Below are 17,202 nucleotides of genomic sequence, written 5' to 3'. Positions count from 1 at the left end.
TTCTGTAGTAGTAATGTCATTAGATGTTCTGCCTGATGATCGTCCTTGAATTAGTAGGCGATCGCATAAAAAAAGCATTGAATTGTTATTACTTAAGATCGAAGGATAGATAGGATAGCTTATAATATTATGTATGGCAGAGGAATGTGTGTGTGTGTGTGTGTGTGTGTGTGTGTGTGTGTGTGTGTGTGTGGCAACTGAATGAGTGTCGAGGGGAAATAATAACAATGTTTAAGTAATTTATGGTTTTGTATTGAATTGTTGCCACGTCTTGCAACTCCCCCCTTTTTTCATATTGTTGTTAACCATGATGATACTGGAAATATTTTTGCAAGTCAGAGAGAGAGAGAGAGAGAGAGAGAGAGAGAGAGAGAGAGAGAGAGAGAGAGAGAGAGGCTGACTAACGCATACCAGCCTGCTTGAGTGAGAATTTGTTGAACGAGCCGAGTTAGAATATAGGAATTTCTGTTTGTCAAGGATTTATTTCGCGGTTCGTGCTCAACTTCTTTGGTTTGTAGTAGTAGTAGTAGTAGTAGTAGTAGTAGTAGTAGTAGTAGTAGTAGTAGTAGTAGTAGTAGTATGGTAAATGACTGGAATACGAGTAGACCCAGTAATCTAGAAGTACTCGTACATAAATTTATGGATGTAGGGCATATTGACATCATTGTGGATTCAGTTGTGCACTTTGTTCTTGACTTCAATGGGACTAGATGAGATTCACCCTTGCTTATTGAAATCATGCATTGATGAAGTTACATATCCTTTATTCTTTATTTTCAAAGCTTCATATAACTCCTGCACCCTACCTTCCATATGAAAGAGGTCCTTGATTCTTCCTATATATATATATATATATATATATATATATATATATATATATATAGAAGGATCAGGCACGACCCTTTGAATTACAGACTGGTATCTTTGACATCAGTCTGTGGAAAGTCACTTGAATGTACTTTGTGCAAAGTTATTTATGACTGTACCACCAATAACTTGTTATGTAATGACCAATTTGGCTTTCGTATTGGAAGATCTACCGAGGACCAACTATTGTTAACATATAATGATATTTCCTATGCACTTGATCAAGGTGGCAATGTTGATCTCATTTTTTTTTTTGTTTTATTACTTTTCTAAGGCTTTTGACAAGATATGCCACAGTATTTTATTAGACAAACTAAGTAATCTGGGTATCAAGGGGAACCTTTTGGGTTAGATCAGAGATTTTTTTACTAACAGTGACAAATGTGGTAGTGGATCATAAACTGTGTCACTCGTGATGTAGTGAGTGGGATGCCACAGGGGTCTTTTCATCACCTGGCGCTCGAGTGAGGGGAGCAGCGTCTCCTAAATTCTTACTGACCTCGAAAATATATCTAAAATTTTACTTACGAATAAAAAAAATAAATAAATAAGATAAAAATAAAAATAAACTAAAAGACGTTATCGTTCCTCTAGAATAATCTGACCAAACAATCTTACGTGATCACTACTGAATGTGATCTTTTTTTTTTTTTTTTACTTTTTGTCCCATGGCAGTAGAACAAGAACAAGTAGTAGTAGTAGTATTTATTGTTGTTCCATTTCGCAGAAGCATTCCTTTGGCGTGCCTATTATTGGTTTATGAGTCTCGCCGAGGAGCCAATCATTGTGGATTGTTACCGTTGCTATGGTGACGGCATGCCTTCGTCTTCCTGCTACTGGTATTGTTGCCATCATTACCATAGCTGTTATCACAACAAAATTAACGTTACCATATTCGTATATTATGATGCGAAATTTAGAACCATACGTGTATAAGTGTATATATCTAAGGTGCTATATGAAGCCTTTTTTTTTTTTCTTTTTCCATTGTGTGTGTGTGTGTGTGTGTGTGTGTGTGTGTGTGTATGGACATAAAGCGATATGCGCGGTATGTCGGGGCACGTGGCTTGGGGGGGAAGCAGGCAGCGCTGAGGAGTAAGGCTAGCCACTCTGCACGTGCCTAGTGTCATGGGTGTCATGCACCACCACCTGGCGCTCGGGTGAGGGGAGCAGCGCCTCAGGTAATCGATTCATGAGTAGCGTGCTGGTAGTGGAGGCGGTGGAGGCTCCTCGTCAGTGTCACGCCGCGAGCCATATCGGTGAAGTGTGCGTCGTGAGAAGTGACTCACCTCTCCTCGCTCCTGCAGGCTACGTTTATAACACACTTCGAGAGCCGCGTCAAAACCGCTCTCTCGTTTTGTTACGTCAGGGAAGTGAGACCCCACCGACGCCCTCATCGACAGTAGGGCACAGCCTGGGGCGCAGAGTTGGTTAAGAAAGTGAGGAAAGTCCAAGGAGTGGTGATATTCTCGCCAGTGCCGCTGCCCTCGGCGACAGCAGAACACAGCGTGGGGTGCTGGCCAGGCTGTGGTGACGAGGGACAGAAGCAAAGCAGCGTCCTTGGTAACCTGGACGCGTCGGAGCCTCGTGAACCGTGACCACCAAGCAGGTGTGAGGTTCCGAAATCGATAGTAAGTGGACCTGTGGCGTGATATCCTGAGGTGCTCAGGTGCCGGGGAGGGTCTGGGTGGGGTGGCGACCAGTGAGTCCCTGCCATCCCTCCCCCGCCTCCCCGGGATGGCACCATCACCAGCACGCCTCCACACCCACACCCCTCCCTCCCTCTGGAACACAAGGCCACGTGGAAAGAATTCATGGCACAGTGATCTTGTCACCCGTGGCCGACCAAGGGGCGTTCCCAGAATCTTTGGGACGTGGGTGTGGGTGTGGATCAGCCTAGCCTTGCTCGTGGTTCCCGTGCATGCCAAGTACATGGAGGGCTTCCTCAAGACTTCGGAGGTGAGTGTCTAAGTGGTGCACCCTGTCTTTCCTTGCCACGCTCCTTAATGGACTCGCACAATACTCCCGCCCTCCTCATATGCCTTCTCCCTTGCTGAGTACAAAGAACTCCCTGCCCGCAGCTTGCACTGACCCCCCTCCTCCCTAGCAGCGGTGGGCCTTCCTGGCACGGTTCTGCTTCCTCACGCAAGACGGCTCCTTTTCCTTCGAGGTGGAGTACGATTTGCGCTACGCTCCGCAGCGCCTCCTGCTGTATTACGACACGCCGGAGCAGTGGCCCGCTGTGTATGGCTCCCACAAGGTCAGGCCCAAGGAATGGCGGGGATAATAAATGAGGGGTGAAAGGATGAGGGGTGAACTGAAGGGGTGAAGGGGTGATAAATGTTCATGTTTACGGCGGTATACTCGTCAATTTTTTTTCCTTTTCCAACTGTCTCACCTTTGTTTTCCCACCCATCCTTCAAATTTACCTAGTTTATTTATCTATTTATTTATTTATATATTCTTATCCGACTATCCGCTTAAGATTATGTCTTTCGTTCCCCTTTCCAGATTTATCTCACTTTTCCCGTTGCCACTTGCCTTTTCTTCCCCAAATTCACAAAAGATTATAAAAAGATAAGTAAAAAAAAAAAAATGCAACAACAGACATATAGATACTTCTTAGGCTATTTTACCACACCACTACACATTATTTATAAGTAGAAGAGATATAACACAATAGGTTGAAATTAAGCTTACGAGTATCTTTGCCCTCCCATCTCTCCACTCCCACCTGTCCACATTTCCATATTCATTCTACGCTAACAACACAGTAAGTACACTAACACTAACAACACACTGACTGCAAATACAGGAGACCAACTTATCAGGCTAGAATTAAGCTTATCTTCGCCCTCCCACATCCCACCTGTCCACCTTTCACTCATTACCCGTCAGACTTGCGAGGAGAAGGAAGCTGTAGTGCGACCTGAGAACCACACACGGATCTACCTGACGAAGCGGTCCTATATGGCTGACTGCAGGGTGGAGCGGCTGGAGGGGGACGTCTCGCACTACCACTGCCGAGGGAAGAACCGTTTTATCAGCGCCAGGGACAGATGGTGGTTCATAGCTGCCAGTAACTGTGAAAGTAGTGAGGTGAGCGCAGAACTGGCAAGAGGACTGACTAAATGGTGGATTGGTTGACTGACTGACTGGCTAACTGATTGATTGATTGACTGGCTGATTGATTAGGTGATTAATTGACTGACTGACTGACTGAAGAAGAAGGTAGTAATAAAAGAGGAACCGAGGGAATGTAAGATTGTCTAGAAAGAAAACGAGAAAGGAAAAATAGAGAAGAGGGAGGAGGAGGAGAAAGCCGAAGAGGAGGTCAAGGAGGAGGAGAAGGAGAAAGAGAAGGAAGAAGAAGGAGGAGGATTACATGAAATATATTGGTTAACTAAATAGCAACAGACCTCCATGCTTAGCTGTTTTGGGACTTCAGCTAAGGAGGAGGAGGAGAAGAAGGAGGAGGAGTGCAAAGGAATACAGAGGTAAACAAAGTAACAGTCCTACTGGGCCCAACGAAGGTGTCTGTGTGATTATACTACCACTGCAAATTCCATGAGTTAGAGGCAAAAGGACACAGAAGGAGAAACAGTCGTTAAAATTAATCTTGTACTATTTACTGTAAAAAATTAAAAAAAAGGAAGAGAAAGAGGACGGAAAATATACGTGAATACGAACTATTTAAACTCTTTCCTATTTTCAGGGTCTGGAGATGAGATACAAATTAACAATGACCAATGGATACTCCTATTGGTACAAACACTTCTCTGCTGATGAGTTTTGTGAGTATTGTCTCCACCCACGTCGCTCACTCCTCACTCAGGCCTGTATTAAGCCGACAGTGGCTGGAATGACCGATTTTCCTTCTTAAGAAAACCGTATTTAAGCATTTGCATCCTTTGAAACACATTATTAAAATAGAATCGGAAGGCTACAAAGGGACAATTCACGCACGCTCACACACACACACACACACACACACACACACACACACACACACACACAGCAGGTCCTCAACACACAAAAACTTATCTTCTGTCATTGTCATTTTCTTCCTCCCAGACATCCTGAGGACCAATCTGGCGGCGCTGGTGCTGCAGCTCGGCATTGTATTCCTCTCCCTCCTCGCCTCGGGTAGGTCGATGTGTGTTGATGTGTTTATCCTGCAATAATGATCTCGTTGCACCTCCTTCACTGTTCATATTTACTTCTCCTGCTGGGGGGATGGAATGTGAGAGGGTTGGACGGGAGAGTGAATAGGAAAAGGGTGCCTGTCATGTCTTCTTTTACCTCGATGCCCCATTCTTGACTGTCAGCTACTGAAAACAAAAATAATTCAGAAATATTGTGCAACAAACTGATTGATTGCTCTCTCTCTCTCTCTCTCTCTCTCTCTCTCTCTCTCTCTCTCTCTCTCTCTCTCTCTCTCTCTCTCTCTCTCAGCGGAGCTCAAGAAGCGGGATCTACTGCACACGTCCTACCACCTGTACCTGACGGCGGCCCTGACACAGGTTTTCGCCCTCGTCTTCCTCACCGCTCACTACGCGAAATACGGTTTCAACGGCATCGGCTATCCCTTCTGCAGACTTGTGGGTGAGAGGCCGAGGGGAGGAGCAAGAATGGGGGAGGGAGGATTAGGGTGGCTTGATATAATTGTGCAATGGAAAGGTGAAGAAGGGGAAAAGATACATGCTTTCTATTTATGTAAGTTTGTGTGTGTATGTGCACCCGCTCTAATACCAGTACGTGTTGCATCCAGGGCGGGGACTGCACGCCGCCAGCACGGTGCTCATGGTGCTGCTGCTGCTGCTGGCCGCCAAGGGTTTCAACATCACCCGAGGAAGGCTGCGTCAGAACTCCGCCGTGCGCCTCACTGCCTTCATGTGCATCTACAGCGTTACCTGTTTGTGTCTCTTTATCTACGAGCAGCAGGTGGGTGCTGGATTCCGCCCTGACCCTTCCCATCACCTGGTGCACTCTCGGCTCACCCCAGGCACCTGTAACAGCGTCTAGTAATGATGTACATTGTACATCAATTAGATGTATGGTTATTTTCTTAGATAGCGGCATGACTGTATACGTATACTGTATGTAAGTGAACGGGTGTGGATGGATCTGGGTGGAGTTTGCATGATCACGCCAACTCACGTCACACATGATGAAACTCTCTAAGGACAAGTCATTGTCAGTGATAAATAACCAATATCTTTAACATGTTACTACCTCTTTTTAACAGCTTCTCTACTTAATATATTTTGTCATGTACTGCCATTATTCCCCCCTAAAAGCAGGACTTCACTTGTCTTATGTAATTAGAAAGCTGCCTGAAGTCATGAGTATCTTCATATACGTGCAAATGTGGCCAGCCAATAAATAATTCAGCATCAGCATCTTGAGGCATCAAGCGTTCCCCTGAGCGGCGGCAGTCAGTCAGCTACGGCGGTAGTACAGTACCACGAAGACACCTAAACTGTCTTGCACCAAGGCCATCTACTGTACTCTAGATAGCCTTGGTTGTACTTGCCGGCCGCCACCACTCTAGCCTCTCAAATTGAGTAAATATTTGAATATACATGTTTTTATAACGTTCACCTTTGAGGTAAGAAATAATCAACAGTAACCAAGGGTAAATGATATATTACGTACATTCCTATCCTCTTAGGACACTCAGGCAACAACCCTCCTGTCCCTCTCACTGTTCCGTCCTGTTGAGTACTGCCCGTATGCCCCCTAACCGCCACCGCCTCGCCAGACTCTACTTTCTCCACCGCCCCAAGAGAAACCAGTCTGTACGTGCAAGGGTTCAAGTAGTGTCACTTAATCACACCACCACCCCACGTCTCGTCCTTAGGTGTTCGATCCTGGTGAGGTGCTGTACCTGTACGAGTCACCTGCGGGCTACGGGCTAGTGGCGCTGCGGCTGCTGGCGTGGCTCATGTTTCTCTACTCGTGCTTCTTCACCGTCAAGCACTATCCGGAGAAGAGTGGTTTCTACGGGCCCTTCTTTGGCTTCTATTCCCTCTGGTGAGTTTACGTGCTTCTTCCCACTACTGTTCCTTCTTTCTATGCCCCTCCCTGTAATATCCACAACCTCCTTTCCCTTCCTTCCGTCAGTATATGCCAAGACCACCTCCCTATATCCCTCTCTCCACATCCAAGCGTTCCTTTATAAGCCTACTCCTCCATTCCCTGTTGGTCCCTTGTCCCACCTTAACATCCTCTCCTATCCTTCCCCTGCCGTCCCTCCTGCAGGTTCCTGGCGGGACCCGTGGTGATCCTCATCAGCAACCACGTGATCGACAAGTGGGTTCGAGAGAAGGTAGTGAATGGCGTCGATTTGTTCATCACTCTCATGGGCCATCTCTTCTTTCTGGTGGGTGATCCTTCTCCTGGCTGGTCGTTGTCCTTCTCCTCCTCTTCCTCCTATTAATTTTCATCGATGTTTAGGTTAGGAGCGGGTGTTGTAAGTCTTTTGTTTCTTCTCCACTCTTGCAATCTAATCACTTCCTGACTTCCTCTTCCTCCTGCAGTTACTAACACGTCCCAGCGCCGCCAACAAAAACTTTCCTTTCCACGTCCGCACATCACAAGTTCGAGCGCTGGAGCAGTCAACAACAGGCGTGGTGGGCAATAACACCATTGACGCCTTCTCCTCCAACCGTTATGCCCCAGACCTGACCGAACCGCGCACCCACGCTGCGCCCGACCTCTTCCTCGTGTCTGGCGCCGTAGAGATGGTGAGGCAGGGGAGAACATGACCAGGGAAGAGAGACAGGAGAGGCTGGAGAGAGCATGAATAGGAAAAGCAGGGAAGAGCATGAATAGGGATGAGAGGCAAGGAGAAAGTAATACGTGATGGGAGGTTAAGTAGAGCACGACAGTTTTCTGTAGGGATATCTTAGTGTTTTGGAAGTTTGAAGTTTCAGAGAGAGAGAGAGAGAGAGAGAGAGAGAGAGACCACCTCATAGTCTCATCTTTCCTCACAGGTGCCACTCCCGCCTCCGAAGACTATTCTACAACAAGACAGCAGTTACCCACACCACGCCCCTGGAATAGCTGCGCCCCTGAAAGATATCAATCCTGCAGTCCCGCTCATGAAAGATAACAACCCCATCGCCCAACCCCTGAAGGATACCATCCCCACCGCCCCTCCCATGAGCCTCGCGGACACCACACCTCCCTCCTGAAGACCCTCGATGGAGCCGCCCTCCACCATCTACCTCGGCCTCTCCACCAAGGGCCTTTACCTCATCCTACATGACACTGCGACAGTTTTTGCCCCCTCATGTGTATGTATTGTGTGAAAGCTGTGTATTTGATATACGCATGCAATAAAAGTTTTTTTTTTTTTCGTGACTGGTGTTTTTATTTTTGTCCTTGAACTAGATTTATAGGCAACAGGTGCTCATTTGGCACGTGTGTGTGTGTGTGTGTGAAGTTAGGTACACATTAATTTAGACCAGAGGGAAGATCGCACTGTTTCCAAGCACGTGTATGTAAAAAGGCTGCCCAACATATCAGAGTTGTTTGGCATTAGGAAGTTTTGTAACTTGAACACAGGTTTGGACCTGTGCGAAAAATGGAAAAAAAAAAAAAAAAAAAAAAAAAATTGCGATATTTTTTTCATCTAAGGTTACGGATGATCAAATCATGAAAAGCAGAATATTGATATAAAAAGAATGTCAATCGAATTTTTTTTTCTTTTAAGGAATATGATTGTTATCTGTACCATACTCCATAGAGCTCAAAAGACTGTCACAGTTTTTTTTTTTTTTTTTTTTTTTTTTATGCGGTTAGCTTAGTAATCTCTAGGGACATCCAAGGACATGAATAGGGATGAGAGGCAAGGAGAATTTTTTTTTTTTTTTTTTTTTTTTGGTAGGTCAACGTCCTCATGAGGCTGCTGTTACGTTATCAACCTCCAGCCCCGGCCAGGCGATGAGCCGTCTTGCTTATTTCCTGTTTAGTCACTAGTGTAGACGTGGAGTCCCCGCCTGACTTGGGAAGATAATCCGAAGCAACGCGAGGCACAGATAGGGTGGTGGTAATGATGATGACTAGCAGCTGCTTGTTGACTCAGGTGATAACACTAATTTCACCACAGCCTACGTGGAGATTACACGGCCCATGCCACGCCCATGATAAATTAACAGCAGGGGAATAAAATAACTTTGTAGGGTCATCACCAACTCGCCTGACAACCAAACCAAGACCAAGACTGGCATGCTGGTATTGACACCTCACATGCATAACAGACGAGGACAGTACGCGTATGTCAACTGCTGAGGGGCATTAGTGATTGAAAACTTACATTTCTTATCAGTGACTAATGAAGGGGACGGGGAAGGAAGGTTCAGGCCATCGAGCTCCCCAAAACCACGTAACAATATTTACCCACTTCCCTTTCAGCCCAACACTCACTCATGTACTGCTGAAGTGGTGTTGCTATTACTCATATAACCTTTGTGGAAGGCTTTAAGGTGAGTCTGGTTCAGTGTCTCTATGGCGGGAATGTGTTGTGTAGGTATGAGATCAAGTACTCGTATGTTTACGAAAACCACCAGCTTGTGAGCTGGCAGTCGGTGACGCAAAGCCAAATGATTGTTTGGATACTTGAAACATTACAGTTGTCTTTTGAATTTACTTATCTGGCGTATCCATCAGAATATTCATAATTACGAGGTGTGTGCAATTAAACGTATTTGTTAATTAAAAACATTCATAATTACGAGATTTACAGTGAAGTATTAGTGGTGTGTAGGATGCGGTTTAGCGAAATAATTTGAAAAAAAATTTCTCTCTCTCTCTCTCTCTCTCTCTCTCTCTCTCTCTCTCTCTCTCTCTCTCTCTCTCTCTCTCTCTCTCTCTCTCTATATATATATATGTATATGTATATATGTGCCATAATTCATGTTTATAGCTATGCTTCATTCTTATGATTATATTATTATATTATTTTGTATATCAATAATGCCTTTTTGTTATATTTAGAACAGGCAGTAGATCTATTCAAAAATATTTCACAAAATTCTCAAATGGTAAAATTGCAGTTTAACAATACACACTATCTTCTTTTTCTCTTTCTCTCTCCCCAACACGCTTGGGGATATGGTGGGAAAGCAGGGTATTATGGTGGGGGAAACCATGTTAAGAGAAATTTGGACATACTTGAGAAAGTCTAAAGATGAGACATGATATTTTGAAAAATGGGTAAATTTCTAGCCTAACCTTTAACCTAACCTAATGGGGATTTTGTCCCCTCTTAAAGACACTAACCTAACCTAACATTACCTAACCTAGATCCCCTTGGATCCTGCATTAGGACACTAACTTAACCAAACCTGACCATATACCTTTATAGGAAGTGGAAGGTCGAGGGCGTGGTTGGTCAACCTCTTCCTCATCTTCAAAGGGTACCTGCAACACCAAGTGTCCAGCAATCAACTAATTTTGGCAAAACACTGTGTGATCTTAAAAAATGTCCACCAAGTCATCTTGCTTATGGAACTGCACAATAAAATCCTGGTATCTAAATTTAGATCCACTGCACTTAGCTGCTATTATGACAATGAGTACCCTTGCAGGTAGCCAGCTGACTTCCACAGCCACCACCTATACAAGAAGTGATTGGCTGAAAATAACTGATGTATTCACCGGAAGTAGATGACATTCATTGACATTGTAATACATCATTAAAAAGACACCTCTCATTGGCTGAACAAAAGAGATACAAGTGAACAAGCACCGTGCCATACCAGAAACCAACGCATTAACACACTCACTACCAACTGAGCCAGGGCAAGGTTGAGAGAGAAAATTTAGATGAATTTTGAAAATTTGTTTGTGAATTGTTTATTATTTGCACCACAAGGTATAACTAATAAATGCTCAAAATTATGGATCTACAATTTGAATGTGATCATAGGTGTCATGGATGTATTGTGTTGAACTGCACTAGAACCTCTCATTCATGACAAGCAAATTTAAATGAGTTACAGATAACTGAATGTTCCTTTTCAGGTTACCTCTTGATAGGTGGCAGGCCTCCCAGCAGCAGGGTCATGGCTTTGCTAGTGGCCCTCCTGCCCCTGGTGGCATTGGCAGGGGTTACAGCTAAGGTAAGGTCCCATGCCTGCTGCAACATCCTCATTTAGAAATTAATCTAAAGGGTCAAACCACAAGAGAAGAGCAGCCAGGCATCAAATCCCTGACAAGATACTCTTTACCAATTGAGCAATGATAAATAGTCTTATTGCAAGTGAAGTTCGCTCATCCTGAATGCTTAGCCTCTACACAGTATCCTCTAATATATTTTCCGACACACAAAACTACTGAGCAGAGGTTCTCTCTCATGATGTGACTGACTGAATTAGTAACTTTTCTTTCAAACTGGTTGTGCTTCTTAGTATGTTAAAAATGTACACATGTCTTCTTCACCATACATTCACATACAAATAATCAAAATTTGCAAGTCTAAGATTTTGTGCTAAAAATCATATCCTTGAGAAGAGCAGCTTTAGAGACAGATAACACTTACCATATATACCCGACTCACAGCACCCAGATAAGGGCAGCCAGGAAAGAAGCTTTGTCATTGACTATGACAACAACCAGTTCTTGAAGGATGGCAGGCCGTTCCGCTACGTGTCTGGTTCCATCCATTACTTCCGTGTGTTGCCTTCAGAGTGGAGGGACAGACTTAGGAAGATGCGCATGGCTGGTTTCAATGCCCTGCAAACGTAAGTCACTATTAGTGTACTTCATATACATTGGATATACAGTTGGGTTTCACTGCAAACATGTAGTAACATGAATTTTTTTACTTGTATATGACTTGTTAGATCCTCAAAGATACATAAATTTTCTACATGGTTTTATTACCTTTGTTGTGTTGCTTCTGTGTGTGTTTAATGTTTAATTTGTCATCATTCATGGTTTCCTGGCAGGTATGTGGAGTGGGCAAGTCATGAGCCAGAATATGGAATGTATGATTTCTCTGGTATGAGAAATTTGACACACTTCCTCACCATTGCTCAGGAGGAGGACCTGGTTGTCATTCTTCGTCTGGGACCGTACATGGATGCTGAGAGAGACATGGTGAGGCATACAATTCAAGATGTTTTTTTTTTTTTCTGTGAAGGGAGTTTGTCACATGAACGGAATGTAGCAATAACATTAGGATGCATTATGATCTACTGTAAGTGATAAGGATTAGTGAATATCATGGGCAACTTGCAAAAACTTTGTTTTGTTAATCAGGGTGGTTTTCCGTACTGGTTGCTGAACAAGAACCCAGACATGAGGCTCAGGAGCTCAGACCCAAGTGAGTAGTGATACTGTGCTGAAAAGGGTGGTGAGTTGTTGGTTTTATAGTTCTGTGGGTCTTGTAATTAATGGCTAATCTGAATAGACAAGCAGATTGTACAAGTCACTGTCTATTTTGTTGATGGTTCTTCCTGCTAGCCTACCTGAAGTACGTGGACATCTGGTTCAGGGATGTCCTGCTGCCCATAGTGAAGCCGCTGCTCTATGAGAATGGTGGCCCAATCATCATGCTGCAGGTGAGGCTTACTGTTACAGAATAATTTCATTACTTCTGTTTTGCATATTCATCCCAACTTGTGACATTTAAGCAGAATTAATTATTTTAGCACAGCAGTGAGTGAAATCCTAAAACAAATTCAATAGGTCTCCTCTCTCACCTTTACTTCTCCATTGCCCCTTCCTCCCTCCTAATTTTCATATCTCTTATTTCTCTGCCTCTTGTCCTTTCTCTTTACATTTCTCTCTCTCTTGTTTTCTTCCATGTTCTGTCCTTTCCTCCCTGATTGCACCAGGTGGAGAATGAGTATGGCAGTTATCCTGACTGTGACTTTGCCTACACAAGTCACCTCCGAGACCTGGTGGTTGCTGGCGTGGGGAAGGGACCAGTGTTGTTCACCACTGATGGGGATGGGAAGAACTATCTCAAGTGTGGAAAGATCCCTGAGGTGTATGCCACTGTTGACTTTGGCTCAGGTAAGGCAGGAGTGTATACATGCTTTCTCTTTTGATGCTTATTTTGTATGAAAAATAAAAGAAGTTCCTGAAATTAGAGATGCAAGTGGATCAAATTAAACATTAGAGGGATAACATTGTGTCAGCATAATACAGATAAAACACTATGTTGATCATTGATTTCTCATATTGATTTTATTTTATTTACTTATATATTTTTTTTAATGCCATGCAGGCACAAATGCAATAAAGGCTTTTGAGATCATGAGACTATTTGAGCCACGAGGGCCACTGGTCAACTCTGAGTACTACCCTGGCTGGCTAGACCACTGGGGTGTTCCTCACAACACCGTCAAGGCTGAGGTGAATATTGTCTATTTCTATATCTGTGTTTTATTTGCAGTCACAAAAGGCAGATGTTACTGCACTGATTTTCTCACACACACACACACACACACACACACACACACATACACACACACACACACACACATACACACACACACACACACACACACACACACACACACACACACACACACACACACACACACACACACACACACACAAACACAAGTGGTCTCAGTCCTATCCAAAGATTAATCACTATGAGCTCTGAACTCTTTCCGTAGGATAACGGCTGGCTGGGTAACCAGCAAATGATCATAGGTGAATGACACACCTACTGACTTTAATATCCCTTGCAGGTAGTGGCCAAAACTCTGGATGTGATGCTTGCACTCAATGCCTCTGTCAACATGTACATGTTCCATGGTGGCACTTCCTTTGGCTTCACTGCAGGTACTTTTTGCTTTGTGCTCACTTATACTTATAAACATCAGATCTGTTGCTACTACTGTAATTTTTGACTGTTACTTCAAATCTGTTCATTGCTACTAATATACCATTCCAATATGATGGAAATTTTTTCAGAAACAAGCTCATTGATACTACTGACATCACTTCATGACTTGGCATTGCACATATGTGGCATGTACTTCTGAAAATCTTTTCAAGTATGGGCAAGATGTATGTCAGATTGCAAACCCATGACTTGGAAGTTATGATATCCAATACACTGTCTTGTCTGTCAGTGAGCATTGCCTTCACCTTCCTGATCCCTCTGCCCTTGTCTACAATCCAGGATCCAACCTTGGCAATCGCTTCCAGGCATGTCCCACATCCTACGACTATGACGCCCCACTCTCTGAGGCTGGTGACCCCACTGAGAAATACTGGGTTCTCCGCAATGTGACTGGCAAGGTGACTTGGCCATAGAGTGTTACATGTTTAGTAATATAAAATACAGATGTGTATTATAGCAGGCTTGTGGATCCTTACACAACTAGTCATTATTGAATGGTAATACTGATATGAAAATACTTTGTAGCCCATAAGATGGTGTTAAGTTTATATTGTGTTCCTCATCAGTAAGTCTCTTGTTTCTGCCTTCCAGTACCTGCCTCTTCCCCCTGGGGAGGTGCCCCCAGCCTCTCCCAAGTTTGGGTATGGCAAGGTGAGCCTGGCACCCACAGGGAGTGTGTTCCAGATGGCTGACCTCCTCCAGAAGGTCACCAACAAGTGGCCTCTCACCTTTGAGGAGCTGCTGGTCCCCAATGGCATTGTGGTGTACCAGACTGTGCTGCCTTTCCGTATAGTGAGTTCTTCCCTCCCTGTGGTGTATGAGTGTGTGTATAACACAGGCTAGCTGCTGACCTTGTGGTGTGTGAGGCTGAATTGTGTGTGTGTGTGTGTGTGTGTGTGTATAACACAGACCAGCTGCTGACCTCCTTGTGGTGTGTGAGGCTGGAGTGTGTGTATAACACAGGCCAGCTGCTGACCTTGTGGTGTGAGGCTGGAGTGTGTGAGTGTGTGTATAACACAGGCCAGCTGCTGACCTCCTTGTGGTGTGTGAGGCTGGAGTGTGTGAGTGTGTGTATAACACAGGCCGGTTGCTGACTGAGTTTTCAATACTGCTGGTTCAGCAAAGAGTGGTCAGAGATCCACCAAGACCAGTCAGACCTTAGTGTCAAATCTTCACAACCACTCATGATGCAATCTGTTCGCATTGTCATTTACTGCTTACTTTGATTCACCACCTGCACTTTTCTCGCTTCCCTCCACCTTCTCACAGGCCGACCCAGCTCGCTTGACCCTGGGTGACATCCACGACCGAGGCTATGTGTTTGTGGACACAGAATTTGCTGGGATGGTGAGCCGAGAGCAGGACATGTATGACTTGGCCATCTATGCCCGCCCCAACCAGACCATTACCATTGTTGTGGAGAGTCAGGGCCGTATCTGCTTTGGCTCTCAAATCAATGACTTTAAGGTAGTAATGTTTAGGAATGTTGTTTTACAAGAAACAGGGACATAGTCTTCTGTTCCTCTGACAAATTCATGGAGATGACTTGAGGTGACAAATACTTTTGCATGACTTTATCGAAGCATGACTGTCCTGTGACTCCCCCAGGGCATCACCACCAATGTGACGCTGAGCGACCACACTCTGGAGGGCTGGACCATGACCCCACTGCCCATCACCCACACCTCTCGCCTGCAGAATGCTCTCACCCGCCTACATAGCTGGGCTGTGGCCCAGAACATACCACCACTTGGCTTACTGGGCACTAACAAGGGTGGCATGACTTTCTTCAGTGGATCCTTCCAGGTCCCAGGGGACTCCTCACATCCAAGGGACACTTTTCTCAGGCTGGATGGCTGGAACAAGGTGAGGCTCCAGTTGCAGTGTCTCTTGTTCTATAAAGACTGAGTGGCATGCTTATTAAGATGATACAAACAGTGTTACTGATGCATTCACATTCAGACTGCTCTAGGTAAAGACAAATTTCTGGACTTCAGGGCGTGGCTTGGGTCAACAACTTCTGCCTGGGACGGTACTGGCCTGAGGTTGGGCCTCAGGTGACGCTGTATGTGCCTCGAGGAGTGTTGCACCAAGGTACCAACACCCTGGTGCTGCTGGAGCAGGAGGCTGCCCCATGCCTCACGCCAGACACCTGCCATGCTACCCTGCAGGAGACCCACATCATTAATGGTCCCACCCCTCTGTGATCCCAGTGCTTCCTTCCCTACCTGACTGCACAGCCTGCAGGCAAAGGCTCAATGTAGAATTTTATGTTTTAGTATATTGCTCAATTTGTAAACAACATCTTATAGTGGAAACTAGTCATTTTAGACAGTGTTCTTTATTATTTTCAGAACTATGGCTGTAGTAATTGTGTTGTGTGTAGGATGAACCTTATGTACCCAACTCAGGTATTCCCAGCAATAAGAATGGTTAGTATTCAATCATCAGCACTCAGGTGACTTACATATGAAAATTTCCTGAAGTTTGTTCATATTCAATGTATAGTTATTCCTGCCATGTAAGGGTTAAACATTGTACAATTTCCCACTTATCTCAGGTTGTGTTAAGCATCAGTGTGTCTTGCAGCCTTGACTCACCAGTGGCATTCTTGATGATTTACAAACTGATGTTACTGAGAGCATTCCAATGTCTTCATAAGCTGACTGATCATTGAAGTAGGGAAGCTTAGTTTGTCATATTGAAAACAGGTAAATATTAGAGATAACTTTTGATAGAACTGAATGTCTTGCTAGTAATGGTTGAATGCTGATCTGTGATTCCGTGTTAGACAATGAGTTTCAGCAGAGATAAACCTAAGATATTGTTTAACAGATCTCAAGAAATACAGACCTTCACAAAGAGATGTATGGTAATAGCATTTCATTATTGTGAAAGGCAGATTTCTTATTTACTTGAGTTGCCCTTAAATATTACATACTGCCTTATTCTTGGTACTAGTGTGTTTATTACCTACACATATAAATAAGTTGTTTTCTTTATGGTTAATGGTATCTGACTTGTTTAACCTGCATGTACTAAATTGTAAATAAGGTCAAGAAGGAGAATGGAAGGATTTCCTGGAGAATACCCTTAGTGTGTTGCTAGTCAGTTCAGAAAGGTTTCAGCAATGGAGAGCAATGGGTTCTTATGACTGTTTTGCCTTAGATCACTCACATCCTATGGCAGATAAGGTGAAAATAACATAGTTAGAGTTGAGACTTAGGAACAATTGAACTGTGCAACTTTAAACATACTGAGGAATGTGTGGTGCTTACTTTCAGAGATTATGTGATGTTACATGCCTGGCTGCCATGTGTAAAGACAAATATTAGTGTGTTATTTGAAATGTAAAGAAGTATTACAATAAATGAGAGTTGGTAATGCAGTGTGTGCCATCTGCCATGTTTATACCACTTGAAATTTACTTTGTGATATTATTGCTGCTTATGACAACTCTA

The 17,202-nt window shown here is 44.2% G+C and overlaps 2 protein-coding genes and 1 long non-coding RNA gene across 10 annotated transcripts; 2 read left to right on the top strand and 1 right to left on the bottom strand.

The window, feature by feature from the left end:
• Positions 1–1,736: 1,736 nt before the first annotated feature.
• LOC135115262 (transmembrane protein 145-like) lies at positions 1,737–8,228 on the top strand. 3 transcript variants are annotated; one of them, XM_064031824.1, is made up of 11 exons: positions 1,737–2,826; positions 2,975–3,127; positions 3,766–3,966; positions 4,583–4,661; positions 4,942–5,013; positions 5,323–5,472; positions 5,639–5,811; positions 6,731–6,903; positions 7,132–7,198; positions 7,410–7,616; positions 7,866–8,228. In XM_064031824.1, exons 1-11 carry the CDS (start codon positions 2,605–2,607, stop codon positions 8,064–8,066), a joined length of 1,698 nt encoding a protein of 565 aa, XP_063887894.1. In that variant the 5' UTR covers positions 1,737–2,604; the 3' UTR covers positions 8,067–8,228. The 3 variants fall into 3 exon arrangements, with proteins under 3 accessions (XP_063887894.1, XP_063887892.1, XP_063887893.1); XM_064031822.1 differs by having other exon boundaries at positions 1,742–2,826; positions 7,132–7,252; XM_064031823.1 differs by having other exon boundaries at positions 1,746–2,826; positions 2,978–3,127; positions 7,132–7,252.
• LOC135115267 (uncharacterized) lies at positions 5,049–11,552 on the bottom strand. Of its 2 annotated transcripts, none has more exons than XR_010275927.1 (3): positions 11,417–11,552; positions 10,233–10,296; positions 5,049–5,198 (listed from the first exon to the last, which is right to left on the bottom strand). It is a non-coding gene; the product is annotated as an uncharacterized LOC135115267 (long non-coding RNA). The 2 variants fall into 2 exon arrangements; XR_010275926.1 differs by having other exon boundaries at positions 5,049–5,195.
• LOC135115260 (beta-galactosidase-like) lies at positions 8,817–17,125 on the top strand. Of its 5 annotated transcripts, XM_064031818.1 has the most exons (15): positions 9,062–9,149; positions 9,289–9,359; positions 10,900–10,997; positions 11,437–11,618; positions 11,826–11,976; positions 12,139–12,202; positions 12,343–12,440; positions 12,717–12,897; positions 13,112–13,239; positions 13,584–13,677; positions 14,021–14,139; positions 14,333–14,533; positions 15,011–15,208; positions 15,350–15,607; positions 15,739–17,125. In XM_064031818.1, the coding sequence occupies exons 3-15, from the start codon at positions 10,941–10,943 to the stop codon at positions 15,946–15,948; spliced, it is 1,941 nt and encodes a 646-aa protein (XP_063887888.1). In that variant the 5' UTR covers positions 9,062–9,149; positions 9,289–9,359; positions 10,900–10,940; the 3' UTR covers positions 15,949–17,125. The 5 variants fall into 5 exon arrangements, with proteins under 5 accessions (XP_063887889.1, XP_063887891.1, XP_063887888.1 ...); XM_064031819.1 differs by lacking the exons at positions 9,062–9,149; positions 9,289–9,359 and adding an exon at positions 8,817–8,959; XM_064031821.1 differs by lacking the exon at positions 9,289–9,359 and having other exon boundaries at positions 9,049–9,149.
• The last annotated feature ends 77 nt before the right edge of the window (positions 17,126–17,202 follow it).

Source organism: Scylla paramamosain, chromosome 29 (assembly GCF_035594125.1).
Source record: "Scylla paramamosain isolate STU-SP2022 chromosome 29, ASM3559412v1, whole genome shotgun sequence".
In the NCBI taxonomy this organism is placed as follows: Eukaryota; Metazoa; Arthropoda; class Malacostraca; order Decapoda; family Portunidae; genus Scylla; species Scylla paramamosain.
This window is presented reverse-complemented; position numbering and strand designations above follow the sequence as displayed.

Coding starts and splice junctions, on each gene's coding strand:
- LOC135115262 (XM_064031822.1), top strand. CDS start 2,605: ATGGCACCATCACCAGCACGCCTCCACACCCACACCCCTCCCTCCCTC. Junction 5,473..5,638: donor TCCCTTCTGCAGACTTGTGG/GTGAGAGGCCGA, acceptor TGTTGCATCCAG/GGCGGGGACTGCACGCCGCC. Junction 7,253..7,409: donor TGGGCCATCTCTTCTTTCTG/GTGGGTGATCCT, acceptor TTCCTCCTGCAG/TTACTAACACGTCCCAGCGC.
- LOC135115260 (XM_064031819.1), top strand. CDS start 10,941: ATGGCTTTGCTAGTGGCCCTCCTGCCCCTGGTGGCATTGGCAGGGGTT. Junction 11,977..12,138: donor TGGATGCTGAGAGAGACATG/GTGAGGCATACA, acceptor TTTGTTAATCAG/GGTGGTTTTCCGTACTGGTT. Junction 13,240..13,583: donor ACAACACCGTCAAGGCTGAG/GTGAATATTGTC, acceptor TATCCCTTGCAG/GTAGTGGCCAAAACTCTGGA.